The 15,902-nt window shown below is 38.3% G+C and overlaps 1 protein-coding gene across 1 annotated transcript in view; it reads left to right on the forward strand.

Annotated features, from left to right (window-relative positions):
- The window catches only part of PMFBP1 (polyamine modulated factor 1 binding protein 1), a 50,595-nt gene that overhangs the window by 11,328 nt on the left and 23,365 nt on the right, over nucleotides 1-15,902 (forward strand). The window contains exons 4-7 of the mRNA XM_008702532.2: nucleotides 5,364-5,606; nucleotides 8,543-8,764; nucleotides 14,515-14,685; nucleotides 15,679-15,789. Coding sequence (XP_008700754.2) covers nucleotides 5,364-5,606; nucleotides 8,543-8,764; nucleotides 14,515-14,685; nucleotides 15,679-15,789 — 747 coding nt within the window. The remainder of the gene's footprint in view (nucleotides 1-5,363; nucleotides 5,607-8,542; nucleotides 8,765-14,514; nucleotides 14,686-15,678; nucleotides 15,790-15,902) is intronic.

Genomic DNA, 15,902 nt, shown 5'->3' on the forward strand with positions numbered 1-15,902 from the left:
AGGGAAAGAAGGGTGAAGAGTATATGAAACTCTGTATACTACTTTTGCAATTTTTCTGTAAATCTAAAATTATTCCAAAATGAAGAGGTTGGGTTTTTTTTTTCTTTAAAGGGACTCTCTGGTAAGCAGAGATCACAGATGAGAAAAATGTCTAAGCCATGAAGATGTATCCAAAACAAATGCATGTCACTTAAATACCCAGTTCTACACTCTACCAATACAAGGAAGTACAAGAAACATACTCTGTGGAAGATATAAAAAGTAACTGATAAACCTATCTAGTGATAAAAGGCTAAACCAGGGTTACAGGGAAAATATCTCACTTAACACCTCGAAGATAGGGGAAGAAGTTCATGACAATGACTGGGGGAAGATGAGACTTTCAATTCCTAAATGAAGGGGAAAAAGCAGCAGGGATCTAGTTACCAGAGCAATGCCAACCTGAGACAGAAGAGAGTGCAAACTGGAATAGGGAATAAAATGGTTAAAAAGTATTTTGAAAAGCCGGCTTTAGGCAAATCAGCAGGACCTGATGACATACTTTGAAGAGTGCTTAAGGAATTGGCAGGTGTTATTACATAGCTGCTAGCGATTATTTTTGAGAACTCAAGAGGATAAAGAAAGTCCCTGTAGACTGAAAAAGGGTAAATGAAGTGCTCATCTTTTTAAAAAGGGAAAAAGGACAATCCTGGTAATTATAGACCTGTCAGCTTAACTTCAATATCAGGGAAAATATAGAACTTAACATCAATCAATTAGCATCAACTTGAAAAGCACAAAGTATTGGGTAGAAACCAAAGTGACTTCTCAAAAGGCAAATCATGCCAAGCCAATTAATTTCCTTCTGTGATCAAGTAGCCACATAGGCAAGGAAAGAGCAATAGCTATAATCTCTTTGACCATAAGTAGGGCTAAAAAATTGACTAAATATGGGACCAGGTTCCTACCGGTGGCCAGTGCTCTCCATCTTTTAAGACAGCTGAGGCCTGGATAGAAATCTATCTGAGAAACATGGTGGACAAGACAGCCTCCAGAATCATGTCCGACTCTGGATGGTAACTTCAGGAACTAATCTCACTTCTGGAAGATTACTTCCAACTTGCTCATTTTCTCCAAATCTCAGTTTAAAGGTCAAAGCAGAATCCAATAAAATGTCTGTCTTCACTAGAAAGAAAACTTTAAAAAAGGAGACAAAGAAGCAATAGGAAATGCATTGATACCTTATCACACTGTTCTCTGGCACATATATGAGTGAAATGTAGGCTTAATCCATAGCATGTCATTTTCTATTCATTTAGAATTAAGAAGAATAATCTTTTGAATACTTAAGGATAAATAAGTAGAAATTTAATAGGTCTCAAATAAGCATAGGCATTTCTCCAAGACTTTGAAACTAGATTCCTCTAAACCCATAGGTATCTAGAGTGTACAAATGTTTAAAATTCTCATCCAAGGAAACTCTAGTTTCTCTGCAGATATGAGCAGTTCTTGGATCTTTATAACCAGACAAATTTGGTCAGGTGCTATGTTTGCCCTATACTGGAAAATTTGGATGAAGTCTCATCATGTAGTTGGTCTATCATGTTATCTCAAAGCAAAATTAAACCCAAAAGATTCAACATGATGTCTGGGGAAAATAAATTACTAACAGTTCACCAGTATCACTGACAGGTTGTTAAGCTTTACACACATAGGAAAAGACATGTGTCTTTTAAGCCAAAGGCCAATTACAAACACACTTAAGAATAGATGATGTGCCACATACTAGAAGGGGAAGTCCTAAAGAAAGGGTTTGACTTAAAAAAAAAATGCACTTCTTCCATTCTTTTGTATAATGAAGAGAAAACAGAGACATGAAAATAAGGGGAAGCTAAGAAAGAATGAACAATGTAGAGACCACAGTTAGTTTTCAACTGGGTCATATATATCCATCAGTGGAAAGGCAGGTCCGAAACAACAGTTACACACAAGCACTTGAAGGACCAGGAATCCAGTTTCTTAATTGTCAGAGATCAAGTCAACTTCAACAAAGCCAAGAAAAACAGAATTTGGCCCCAATTTGATAAGGATTTTGTTGGATATCTGCTTCACTAAAATAAGTTCTCTGAATTAACCCTACCTCAGGATGTTCACTCCTTTGCTTTGGTTCTAGCCACATTAGGTATTTATCCTTGACCATGTCTTTTTCCAAGTAACTTCCCACCTCACAGCCTACCTGTGTAGACAGAAGACTTGGGCTGTTGAGAACATCCCCCTATATGTGTATGTGTGCGTGAGCACCCACACACACACCACTCCCAATCCCTTCATGGATGAGTGGTGAGAATAACAACGTTCTTATCTTGAAAAGAGGGAGAGCATGTAACTAAAAATATTTAATATAAATGTTAGCAATTACAGCTGCACAGAGTAAATACAAAATTCAGCATTGTTTGGCTTAAGAAAGAAATATCATTAACTTTGCTCCAGCCACATACACCAGATATCCAGGCCAAGAGTTCAGCTTCTCCTTGCCTAAAATTTCTTGCTGGTGACCATAGTGGTCCATTTTCAGTCTTCTCATTCAGAATGAACTGACGCAATCAGCTGTTGTCTTTACGGTTCTGAGCTGGTCTGAGCCTCCCTTATCTTACCTGAGCCATCCCCACTCACTATCACTAGAGAAAATTTTCCCTCTTTTCAGTCCCAGCTCTCGCAGAATTACTCTCATTCTCCATCTTCAGTTACTCAGACCAAAACCTTGGATTCATCCTGCCTTGGATGACCATCATATCTCACCATCCCACATCTAACACAGGAGCCAATCCCATGAGATCTACTTTCAAAATGTATCCATGATCCCACCATTTCTCCCAACTTCCAACTTGGTCTATGCCACCATCCCTTCTTGCCTGGATTCTTGCAGCAGCCTCATTGCTGGTCTCTCTGCTTTAATCATTGCCCCCCACCTACAGTTGATTTGCAGAAGAACAGCCAGTGTGTCCTTTGTAACAGCTAAAGGACATCATTTCACTTGTCTGTTCAGTACCCTCCAATGTCCTTTTATCTCACTGAAAGGGATAGTTAAGGTCTTTAGAATGGCCTGCATGGCCCTAAGGGAGCTCATCTCTCTTTCCTTTCTCACCTCATCTTGTACCACTCTCCCCCTTACTCTCTCTGCTCCCGCCAGAACAAAGTGGCTCCTCAGACACCACCAGGCACCTCCCACCTCCAGGCCCTAGCACCTGTTATTATCTCTCCCTGAAGTGTTCCCCCTGTAGATTACCACCAGGCTCCTTCCCTGCTTCCTTCAAGTCTTCACTCAAATGTCATCTTCTCAATGTGGTCCTCCATGAAAATACTTAATTCAATATTACAGCTGCCTCCATGCAAGCATTCCTCATCTCTCTCCCCTGCTTTACTCTCCTCCATAGCACTTTTTCCTTTTAATACACTACATAATTTACTTATTTAACTTGCTGCCTCCCCCCGCCCAATGGTGCAAACTGCATGAAGGCAGGGATTCTGTCTGTTTTATACTCTGCTATATCCTCATTACCTACTACAGTGCTTGACACATAGTAGGTGCACCATGATGTTTGCTAAACAAACTAATTAAAGGAAAATATCACATCCATCCATGGCTACTATGTTAATGCTCATAGCAGCAATATTCATGATAGCCAAAAACTGAAGCAATTCAAATGTCCCTCAATTGGTGAACAGATAAACAAAATATGGTATAGTCATACTATTATATTAAGCAATAAAAAAGAACAAAATACTGATTCTTGCTATAGCATGGATGAACCTTAAAACATTATGCTAAGTGAAAGAAACCAGTCACAAAAGACAACATATTATACAATTCCATTTATATGAAATGTCTGGAAAGGACAAATCCATAGAGGCTGAAAGCAGATTAGTGGTTGCCTGGAGCTGGGGTAGGAACAAGAGTGACCAATGGGCAAGAGGGAATTTTTTGAGGTGATGGAAATGTTCTAAAACCAGATTGTAATAGTGGTTGCACAACTCCATAAATTTTCTACAAATCATTGAACTATACACTTATAGTGGTTAAATTTTATGATATATAAAGTATACTTCAATAAAACTGTTAAAAAAAAGTTAATTTTTGGAAAGTTTGAAAGTACTCTGTTAATGAGGCCAAGGCCACAAGCTCAAATTTTGGGGAGCCAATGAGATTGCCTATTCTCTATTTAATTTCCTACTTTCCTTCATACCTAGCTGTGTATAAACCTTTAGTCTAGGTCCTATAGAAGCAGACATGGCCCCTGCCCTCTAGGAGTTTATAATCTAATTAGAAGATAAGATACACAGAGGTCACTGCAATGCAAAGCAGAATGTGAAACGCCATATTGAAGACATGCCAGTAAAGTCTATGATATTGGTGCAAAGATGGCTTTGCAGGGAAAACAGGAAGGAGAGCAAAAACTGGACAGTATTTTAAAGAATAAGTAGAAGGATAATAAGCAGAGATGGGAGTTAGGGAATGCCCATGGGCTACCCTCTTCATCCACTTCTCTTTCACATGTCGTCAGGGATGTTGGGCAGGAAAATATAGAAACTTCAGCGCAAAGGCCTCACCTATACTGAAATAAACAACTCAGGGATGTGTCCTACCAGCAGCATATCTGATACAAAGTAGGTGCTCAACATGATTATTGAATGAATGAATGAAAATGTAGGATAGGTCTAGCAGCATTTCAAGCTGATTGTGGATTATCAGGAAGAGATCTCTCTCCCTCTCTCTCTCTCTTTCTCTCTCTCTCTCTTACTCCCTCTCTCACACACACAAATACACATACATGCACACACTCAGCATCTACAAGGTCACATCTTCCTTCAGGAGGAGACAACAGAGTCAGTGCCCAGATGTGCCTGGATAATTTCTGCCTCCCATTTCCCAGCACTCCAGAAAGCTGTTTTCCCAAGAGTTTACCCTTTTACCTAAATCAAGTTTAGTCCAAGAATTCTGACCAGAAATCCATTGTGTTCTAGATCAATTGGGTTATCTTTAAATGTGAAGACAAAAAAAAAAAAACCATATTATCGTGTGTATCTTTATATTACCTTCTAGGTCCTTTAGGTGTATGTTTTTTCTTCTGGCCTAAATAATATGAATGGTAGATCTAACTAGTAGGAAAGAACTAGGAATTTTTCTTCTTTCAAATCATCCTTACAGGATGGAAATACAAAATGATGTTTCATTGTGGATAGAGAGAAATAATTACTAAGTGTTCTGTGAATGAAGGGATGGATAGATGGATGTCAATGGTTGAACAAATTAAAAAAATCAAAGAATGAATGCATACTTAGTGACAACCTAAAGTTTTTTTCCATGTATTCTATCTCAACTGCAGAATAAGAAACAAGCATTAGCATTCGAGGAGTCCCGGATGGAGTTTGAGCCCAGTAAACAGTGCCATCTGAGACAACTCCAACAACTAAAGAAAAAACTGCTAGCCCTTCAGCAAGAACTGGAGTTTCGCACAGAGGAGTTGCAGACTTCTTACTGTTCCCTCCTGCAGTATCAGTCTGTCCTAGAGAAGCAGACTTCTGACCTGGTTCTTCTCCACCATCACTGCAAACTGAAAGAAGATGAGGTATAGATAGAATAACTATGGCAATGTCTCATATGCCCATGTACTTGCAGAAATCAGGCCACACCTACTAGAAAGCAGACACTGGCCTTACAGAGGAGAGCTTCTCAACATCTTGAGCAGGTTTTATCAACTTTCCCTCTTCAATTCTTAATCTTTTTAAAGCTGAACAGAGGGAACTAAAGAGAATGGCATAATTGGGTGAGAGCTCCAGTATCAATATACGTGGGACATGTGATGTGTGTGTGTGTGTGTGTGTGTGTGTGTGTGTGTGTGTGGTATGCATATAGGTCCGTCATTTCCATCCTATTATCATTGCAATTTAAATGCAAAAGACTCTAGGTCTCTGAGGGTTATAAAAAAGGTATAAAGTCCATTAAATGAACCATTTTTAGAAAAATCAGATTTTGATAATATAAAAATTCCTAGCACTTGGATGGCTGATAAGATAACCAGACGTTGAGTCTGAGTCAATCACTGAGAGTACCAGATCGGTCATTTTTTTCAGGCTGGAGTTTTAGATCATATAGACTTAGGTATATTCTGGACATTCATTTCCATTTGTGTCCCAAGATAGTATTTTTTTAAACCAGAAAGAGCATCCTTGTGGAATCCTGAGTAAATTCCAAAAACCAAAACTATAGAATTTAAACCAGTTGAGCAGTGGTAGCGCTAGCAGCAGTGAAACTATGGGTTCTGAGTAATGAGGCAGACAGCCTCCCCCAGCATTTTCTTCCTCCGCCTTTAGAGATAGAATTCCAAGCACTGTCTAGGATGGTGCTGTTGCTTAAGGACTAATTCCAGGGGCTTTATGAGGACTTGCAGAATGTAGAATTTTTTAAAAGGGAATATTATGAGAATTTGTTGTAAAGGATTGCGAGGTAGAGAAACAGAGAAAGCCTATCCTACAAAGTATAATTGAGGACAAAGTCTGTACACACAAACCATAGTTTAATAAAACTAAAGCAGGGCTGTGTTAAAACTGGCCAGTTCTTAAACAAGAGTCCAGCCTGGATAGAGCAACCCTGAATTAGTTGCAATTCTATTTGGCTGCATGTTAACAGAAAACCCCAAGGTATAGTGACTTTATATTTCTCTGACATATAAAAGAAGTCTGGAAATAGGTGGTTTAGGACTGTTAAGGGAACTGCATGTGTCATCAAGTACCTAGGGTCCTATCTTTTGGGTCCACCATCATCAGCTCAAAACTTCCATTTTGTAGATCTCCTGAGGTGGCGCTGGAGCTCCAACTATCACATCTGTGTTCCAAACAATCAGAATGGGGGCAGGGAAGGAGGTGGGGAAAAAAAGACACACTCTTTTAAGGACACTTTCCAGAAGCCCCAAGGAGCACTTCCATTTATGTATCACTGGCCAGAGTTAGTCACATGGCTACAGCTAGTTCCTAGGAAGCCAAGGAAATGTATTTCAGTGACATGGCTCAACTACTAAGGAGGAGGGGGACAACTGATGTGGGATCTGGTAAATAGCAGTCACTGAAAATGATCTCAAGCTGGGAAAACATTGGAAAAAATTACTCTAGGCATTCTGCCAAGTTTCCCCAATACTTTGTTGCACAGTAGCATCAAACTTCTATGTAAGATTGGGTTTCCCAGCAGCAGAGCCTAAAACAAGGAGATGAATGTAAAGTAGTTGTGATCCCAGAGGGAGAGCGGAGAAGTGAGTCAAAGAAAGACAGGAAGCCTATAAAGAAAATCAGTATTAAGATCACTGCCTTGGGCACCTGAGATCCAATCCCTCCGGAGAACCTGGGGTGGTAGTGTGGAATTGCCTCAGAGTGATCCCTGCTCACCACCCAGTCATTGGTTGAAGGCTGCACCTGAGGGTGTTAACCCCCCCCCCCATACTTGTAACCTGCTTTTTCTTGCTTCTCTGCTGGAGTGGGCTCCTGAGGCCAGAGCATCCCTCAGGCAAAGAGTTGAAGATGCTTGTGGTTGGAATGGGTTTAGCATCCAAAGGAATGGTGAGTGCCTCGGGGGAGTCACTGATAGCTTCTGTTATAAACATTTGAATATAAAATACTCCTTCCCTCTTCCCCTTATCTGATCAACATCTCAAACTAAATGATCTTTTTCTAGGAGGAACTTCAAATGGCAGGCAGCAAGCATAATTAGCTTAGACCAACAGGACAGGTTCTATCCAAATTCTACACTGACCTATTTGAACCAGAATAAAACCTTCCTCGATGACCCTCCTGCGCTTAACTCCTTCAATACATGTAACTCTAGCCATACAGTTGAGCATACTCAGCTATATACGGTTATTATAAATGATATCTTCCCCAAATTGTGAGAGTTTGTAAACTCTTTGAGGGAGGAACCTATGTCTTATGGGTATATATCCCCTCAGTACCCAAGACATTGTTTATGAGCACTCAATAAATATCTGTCAGTTGGTCAACTAATGAATCGATTAGGAAGAGAAGCAATCTAAATAAGAACTGTCCAAGTCCCAGAAGAACTTGGGGTTGTTCCCCCTCAATCTCTCAGGAAATGTGCTGTGTGCAGGAGGGGCTCCACATTTTCTAAATTAGATCTTAAGAGAATACCTAGGAAGGAAAGAATACTGGCATTTCAAGCCCTTAAAAAAAAAATGGAGCTATACAGACTCATTCCCGTTAATCAATTAACAAGACCTTATTGACTTTTTACTACATGTGAGACAGAATGGAAAAAAGATAATGGTCCCTGACTTTAAGAAGCTTACCATCCAAATAAGACAATCTTTTTGTTTTAATTTCTAATCATTAACATTCTGGTATCATATATTGTAGCTTTTAAATCTGTCCTGGGCCTATTCTATGCATCTGGGTTTCTCGTTAAGACATAAGATTCCTCTGCATGGGGTCCTTATGGCCATACCCTTTCCTCATTAGATGCTTCCATGACTTCAGTGCGGTTTCATTCCTACACCAACAGGTGATTCTCTATGAGGAGGAAATGGGAAATCATAATGAGAACACAGGGGAGAAGCTCCATTTGGCACAGGAGCAACTTGCTTTGGCCGGGGACAAGATCGTCTCCCTAGAAAGGAGCTTAAGTCTCTACAGGGATAAATACCAGACTTCCCTAAGCAACATTGAGTTACTGGAGTGCCAAGTGAAGATGTTGGAGGGGGAGCTCAGCGGGATCGTCAGTCAGGTAGGACCCCCACCAGGCCACTCAGCCTAGGAGCTCCAGCAAGTGGGCATGCTCCCAGGTGGTCCCCAGGTAACAGTCCCTGCTTTCTTTGAGGGAAACCCAAACCTTCAACCAGTGTTATTCCTTCCCTTAAATTTTGTACCCCTCAGCTTTCAATTTCCAGCCTTCACATCTCCTTTAAGAGTCCTCCTTAGGAATTTTGAGGCTCCTTAATTAATATAAAGTGCCAGCACTTCAAATAAGGCAAAAATCAAAATACCAAATGAGCTCTCAAATCTTCCACATTCTCGTGGGGGCCTGGCTGGGGGACCCTTCTTGGTCACAGGACTCATGCAACCCATGACTTCAGGATCAAACAGGAGATGAAACCCATGAAAGATAACAAGAGCCAAAATGCCTGAATCTTTCTTTTTCTTTTAATTGCTTTTTTTAATTACACAAGTAATACAACAATGTAGGCTCCCTAGACAGAATCACGAGATTAAATGTGAAAGTCTGCTTTCAGCCTCCTCTACCCTACCCTTCTCGCCTTAGGTAATCACTTGAATAATCTGTTGGGAATCTTCCTCAGTCTTTTGTTACACAGTCACATATATAAATGGTTAGGGTTTTCTTTTTACATAAATGGGTCATTTTATAAATGTGGTTCTACACCTTGCTTTTTAAACGTATATCTTGACAACGTTAGTAACTACCTTGTATTCTGTGGTATGACTATACCATCTACTGACCTATTTTGTCTATTACAAACAAGCTGTAATGAACATCCTTATTCCTATGGGCTAATTTCCTAAAGTGGGATTGCTGGGTCAAAGGATATGCTTATTTTTAATGTTTAAAGATACTTCCAAATTGAATCCTAGAATGTTTCTACCAGTTTACAATTTTACCAGCAATAATTAAGGGAACTTATTTCCCACTCTCATGGTATGTTTTCAATCTTTTAAAGTTGTGCTCAACTGATGCATGGGGGGAAAATGTTTTCTCATTACAGTTTTCATTTCCTTTAATTCTAACAGTTGTGGGTTGGGTTCCCCCAGGAAGCAGACTCTGAGACAGATTGGCATGCAGTACATTTGTTAGAGTGAGCCCTTGGTGTCAACACCTGTGAAAGGAAGGAGAAGGAAGCAGGGTTGAGCAGAGGGAGAAGTTGAGCTGTGATGCAGTCCCAACAAAGGCCTCAGCCAACCCTGTGGGAGCTCTGGGGCTGGATGGACATACAAAGGGGTCCCAAATTAGGGGGAAGGGAGCTGGCCTTTTACTTCCATGTTGATCAGTTATGGATGTGAGCTGCCCCTAGGGAGAGGCATGACTTGGAGCAGAGCAGTTTTCACCAGCCCAGAAAGGGCTGACAGCTGAGGGCTGTCTCGGGGCAGCACTCTCAGCAGCTGGGGGAGTAAGTCCTTCATTGCTGAAGGGGGTCTGGAGGCACAACACAGTGCCCACCACCCTAACAAAGTACTGAGCACTGTTCATGAGCGTATTGGTCATGTGGATTTCTATTTGATGGATTACTTGTTTAAATCCTTAACCTATTTTTTATTAGGTATTTAGTCTTTTTTGTATTGACTTATAGGAGCTTATTAATACATTACAGGTAATAATGTTTTACTACATATGTTACAAATATCTTCTTCCAGTTTGTAACTTTTCATTTTAATTTATTAATGATATTTGTCACCATACAGAAATTTTTTAACTTTTATGGAATTGAATTGCTCAGTCCTCCTTTATAGATTCTAGATTTTCTTTCTTTTTTTAAAGATTTATTTATTTATTTGAGAGAGTGAGAGAGTGGGAGAGGGGCAGAAGGAGAGGGAGAGAATTCCAAGCAGGCTCCCCACTGAGCACAGAGCCTGGAGGCCAGATATCACGACCCCAAGATCATGACCCAAGCCAAAATCAAGAGTCAGACACCCAACCAGCTGAGGCTCCCAGGCGTCCCTAGGTTTTATTTCTTGTTTAGGAAGGCCTTCTCTACCCCCAAAATTACAAAGGTTTACCTCATTTTTTTTAGCACTTTTATATTTTTGTATTTCTATATTTTTATCTTTAGTCCATCTTGAATTGATATGGATAGATAGATAGATAGATAGATAGATAATCTACATATATACGTAGGTACATAGCTATAGATACACATAATTTTATGTTTACCAAAAAGGGTCTCCAACTGTCCCAACCCTATTTGTTGAACCCTTTCCCCACTGATTTGAATTGCCAACTCAGTATATATACTGATCCTTGTGTACACATGGTTCTTTCTGAACTCTGTTCTTTTGATCTATTTGCCAGTTTTTGCACCAAGATTACAGCTTTTTAGCAACTTTAATTGATAATATGTTTTGATAGTTCCTTCAGAGCAGGTTCTCCCCCCCGTTCTTGACTTCCAAATACTTCTTGGCCATTTTTGTACATCTTCTCTTGGTGAAATTTAGATTTATGCTGACTTACTTTCAAATTATATATTAATTTGGGGAAAATTAGTATGTTTTATGGGACATGACATGCTTCTACTTTTATTTAAGTTTTTTTATGCACCCTTCAATAAGACTTTATACTTTTCTTTATAGATTTCACATATTTCTTGCTAAGTTTATCCCTAGCTATATTACAGTTGTTACTGATTTTGTGAATGAGATCTCTTATACATTTCATTTTATTAACTATTACTGATGTATAGGAAAACTCTTGTTGCATCACCTTATTAAACTCTCTGACCAGATTTTCAATGGACTGCTTGGTATTTCATAATTGCTTTCCTTTTCAATATTCATACAACTTATTTTCCATCTTACTGCATTGACCAGGACCCCCAGAACAATGTAGAATTATAACATCTTTGGCTTGCTTCTCATTTTAAAGTATTTTAATAGAGTTTAATGAGTTCTAAAGTACTCATTCTAGTATTTCTCTATTAAGTATTATGTTTATTTTTGGCTGCTTATTAATATTCTCTTTCAAGTTGAAGGTGTGACCATCTATATATAGTTTATTGAGAATTTTTGTCAGGAATGAATGTTGAGCTTTATCAGATGTTTTTGTTAGCAGCTATCAAGGTTATCATAGATTTCTTTTCTTTAATGAAGTGAATTACATTAATAGATATTCATTTATAGGAAATCTCTATGCTCCTGAAATAAACCTTGCTTGATCATGATATATTATTATTTTACTTTATTTATTATTTATTATTTTGCTTTATTTTAATAATAATTATATATCATTATATGTAATTATTATATCATTACAATAAACTGCTATACTAAATTTCTTAAAGTTTTATTTTTTGTACCTATTTTCAGAAATGAGATTAGTTTGATCACTCAAATTCTTGTGCTCTCATCTCATATTGATGTCTGGATTATGCTACCCTAATATAAATGAGTTGGAAAGTTTTCATCTCTCTTTTATTTTTTTTTTCTTTTTAAAGATTTTATTTATTTATTTGACAGAGACAGACAGCCAGCGAGAGAGGGAACACAAGCAGGGGGAGTGGGAGAGGAAGAAGCAGGCTCCTAGTGGAGGAGCCTGATGTGGGGCTCGATCCCAGAACGCTGGGATCACTTCCTGAGCCGAAGGCAGACGCTTAACCACTGTGCCACCCAAGCGCCCCCATCATCTCTCTTTTAATCTCTGGAACTGTTTATACAACATAAAATGTGCATTTCTTTAAGATTACAAATAAAACCAACTTTTAATCATTACTTAAGCAGTATATTCCACCTCTTCTAAATTCTTGGACTTTTCCTTCTTAATTCTTTCAGAAATAATTGTGAGTTGTAAGATTTCTCAATGTTCACATGTCTGAACAAGATTATTCTGTCTTCATGTGGCTGGATAGACAAACTTTCAGAAACACCTTCCTTCAAGTCTTTGAAATTATTGCTGCATTGTCTTGTACCATCCAGTATTATAGAGGAATTGTTAGATTTTGGTCTGTTTCTCATTTTTTGGAAGTCACCAGTTTTATCTCTTTGAATTCTAGAGGGTTTTAGACTCAAGGTTTCTCAGTTTATTTTTTATTAAGCCTCTCAACATTTAACTGACTCTTAATCTGAAGATCTACAATTTCTTTAATCCAGGGAATTTTTCTTCTATTACTTTTAAATTAATTTCTATTTTTCATCCTGTAGTATTAAGACATTGGACCTGTAGATATCATCTTCCTGTTTCTTAACTTTTCTATTGTTTTCCATTCCTTTGCCCACTTACACACTAATTTATTTATACGAATATTATTTATGGTCAGTTTTAGATTTCTCACTGACCCTACTGCAGCTTGCTCATGGATAGCTTTCATGCTCAGTGAACATAAACTATTTCTAACTGTGCCTGAAAAAGCCCAGTTAGGGAAACAAGTTTAATGGGGAAAGATCTACTCTCCAAACTGGAGCTCTTTGCTCTTTTCTGGCTATCTAAATCAGTTCACTTCGTTGTTAGTGCAGACCCATGTGCATGTAGTAACCTTCATGCATGATTTTGATGACCTAGAGAAAAATGGTTATAGGAGAATGGACATACTCATGCTGAGGGCAGTGTCAATTGGTATAATTTCTTGGAGGATAATTGTGTAATATCTATCAAAATTTTAAATATGTGTTAGCAATCCTACTTCATGAATTTAATCCATACTATACTAGAATAGGCACTCAAAGACTTATGTGCAAAAATATTCATTTCAGCTTCATTTTAGAAAAAAACTTGGAAACAATCTATATTCCCATCAATAGGAGATTGGATAAACACAATTAAAAGCAATTTAAAAGAGCCAGAAGTACATGTACTAACCTAGATAAATTTCTAAGACATCTTTTTGACTGAAAAAAATCTATTTTTATATTTTAAAAGGACAACATAATATTATCTGTATTCTACAGATTCCTTTATATGTATGTAAGTGTATAGATAAAGTTCTAGAAGTATATGCACAAATTGTCATCTCTGGAGAACACAGCAAGTATGGGGTTAGAGGTAGTACAGTCAAAGAGAAATTTAGACTTGCCTATAATGGTATAATGTTTTAGAAAGAATATATATATATATACTTGTGCAATTTGAAATTAATTTTTTTTAAAAAGTCAGGTAAATATACAAGTAACAATATGGAAAATATCCTAAATAAATTGTCAAGTGAAAACATAATGTTAGAATAGCATTTTAGAAGACTTTCATTTGTGTAGGGAAAAAAATAGGGGCTTATATACATGTGCATATATGCATATACAAAGATGCATAAAATATCCCTGGAAGGATACCCCCCAAAACTAATAATATAGACTGTCACAGAGGAGGGGACTTGAGTCATGGAGGGTCAAGATGGAGGAAGACTAACTTTTCAGTGTATTCACTTATCAACAGTTTGAACTTTTTACCATGCACTTGTTAATTTTTTCTTTTATTAAGAAAGATATGATTCGGGGCGCCTGGGTGGCACAGCGGTTAAGCGCCTGCCTTCGGCTCAGGGCGTGATCCTGGCGTTCCGGGATCGAGCCCCACATCAGGCTCCTCCGCTATGAGCCTGCTTCTTCCTCTCCCACTCCCCCTGCTTGTGTTCCCTCTCTCGCTGGCTGTCTCTATCTCTGTCAAATAAATAAATAAAATCTTTAAAAAAAAAAAAAAGATATGATTCACATATATGAACATGAACTTTCAGAATACAGATATAAGAGATTTTCCGTGCACATGGCATTTTGAAGTTAACTCAAATAGTATGAACAAAACCAACTCATTATTTCCAAATATCCCAGGAGCCTGAGAACAAGGGTGATCATTCAAAAGTGCGTATATACACTTCTTCCTGTATGATTCAAGAGCATCAGGAGACCCTGAAACGGCTGTCTGAAGTCTGGCAAAAGGTCTCTGAACAGGATGATCTAATCCAGGAACTTCGAAATAAACTAGCCTGCAGTAACGCTTTGGTAAGTGACTTCTAGAATATTTTTCTGAGAGACCAAAAATAAAGCCATGAGGAAAGAAAGGAGGGAAAAAGAATCACCTAAAGTAATTTCTGTCAGCCAGATTCCTCAAATGTTTTATATATACTTGCCCCCCCCAACCTTTTGTTCATATTCTCCATGGTTGCATCCCCCCAACCCACACTAAGTGTGGGATTCTAAAGAGACTTAAAATCTCTCACAACAACCTAAGTGCTCATCAATAGGGAAATGGTTGAAGAGACTTTTTTAAAAGATGGTTCAAGAAATATCCATATTGTGGAATAATATGCAGCCAAGAAAAGGGATTAAGCAGACTATAAGGACTAAATGGAAGGATGTTTGTGATATATTGTTGAGAAAAGTTGCAAAATCCTATGTATAGTTCAATTCCACTTCTGTTTTTTAAAGTCTTTGATTATAATATACAAGTACATACTGTTTATTGCCTATAGTGCCCACTGCCCCCTAGTGGAAATGAGAGAGTAGAGAGTAAGCGGAAAGATTTCACTTATTTTTGATGCTTGGGGTTTTGTTTGAATTATTTTCAACCAAGAACAAAAATTTCATGATTTTTAAATTTTTTAAAAAGTACATACACATCCACACACTCCATAAAAAACTTCCTTCTTTAATTCTTGAGCTTTGAATCCCATCTCTGATAGATTAGATGTCTTCGCATCACAGCTTTTAAAGAAACTTCTGCCTCATAAACTGGACCACACAGAGGTTCAGGAGGGAATCCAAAATGTGGCCACTGGCAGACTCCAGACAAACCACTGTCTATACCTTACCAAACCTTGATGTAAGATTGAGAACCGAATTCTTTCTCAGTTCCAAGCCCACAGGAAGTGTGTGGTGAATTACATAATATTACAACAAACTTAGGCTGAAAAAAGAAACACCCTGCCAAAATAGTACTGGTAATAATCACATTACATTGATCATTCAGCATAACTGATCTACACTCATTTGCAGGTCCTGGAGCGTGAAGAGGCTTTGATAAAACTACAAGCAGACTTTGCTTCCTATACAGCCACCCACAGACATCCTCCTAGTTCCTCAGAAGATTGTGAAGACATTAAAAAGGTAGGAGAACTTTTGCTTATTTGTGCCTGGGGGGTCAAGTTGAGTTGGGTTTGATTCTGGGTTTTCTTGCTTATTTTTTATTTTTATATCATATTTTTATATTTGTGTGGACT

Source organism: Ursus maritimus, unplaced genomic scaffold (genome assembly GCF_017311325.1).
Source record: "Ursus maritimus isolate PB19 unplaced genomic scaffold, ASM1731132v1 scaffold_19, whole genome shotgun sequence".
NCBI lineage: Eukaryota > Metazoa > Chordata > Mammalia > Carnivora > Ursidae > Ursus > Ursus maritimus.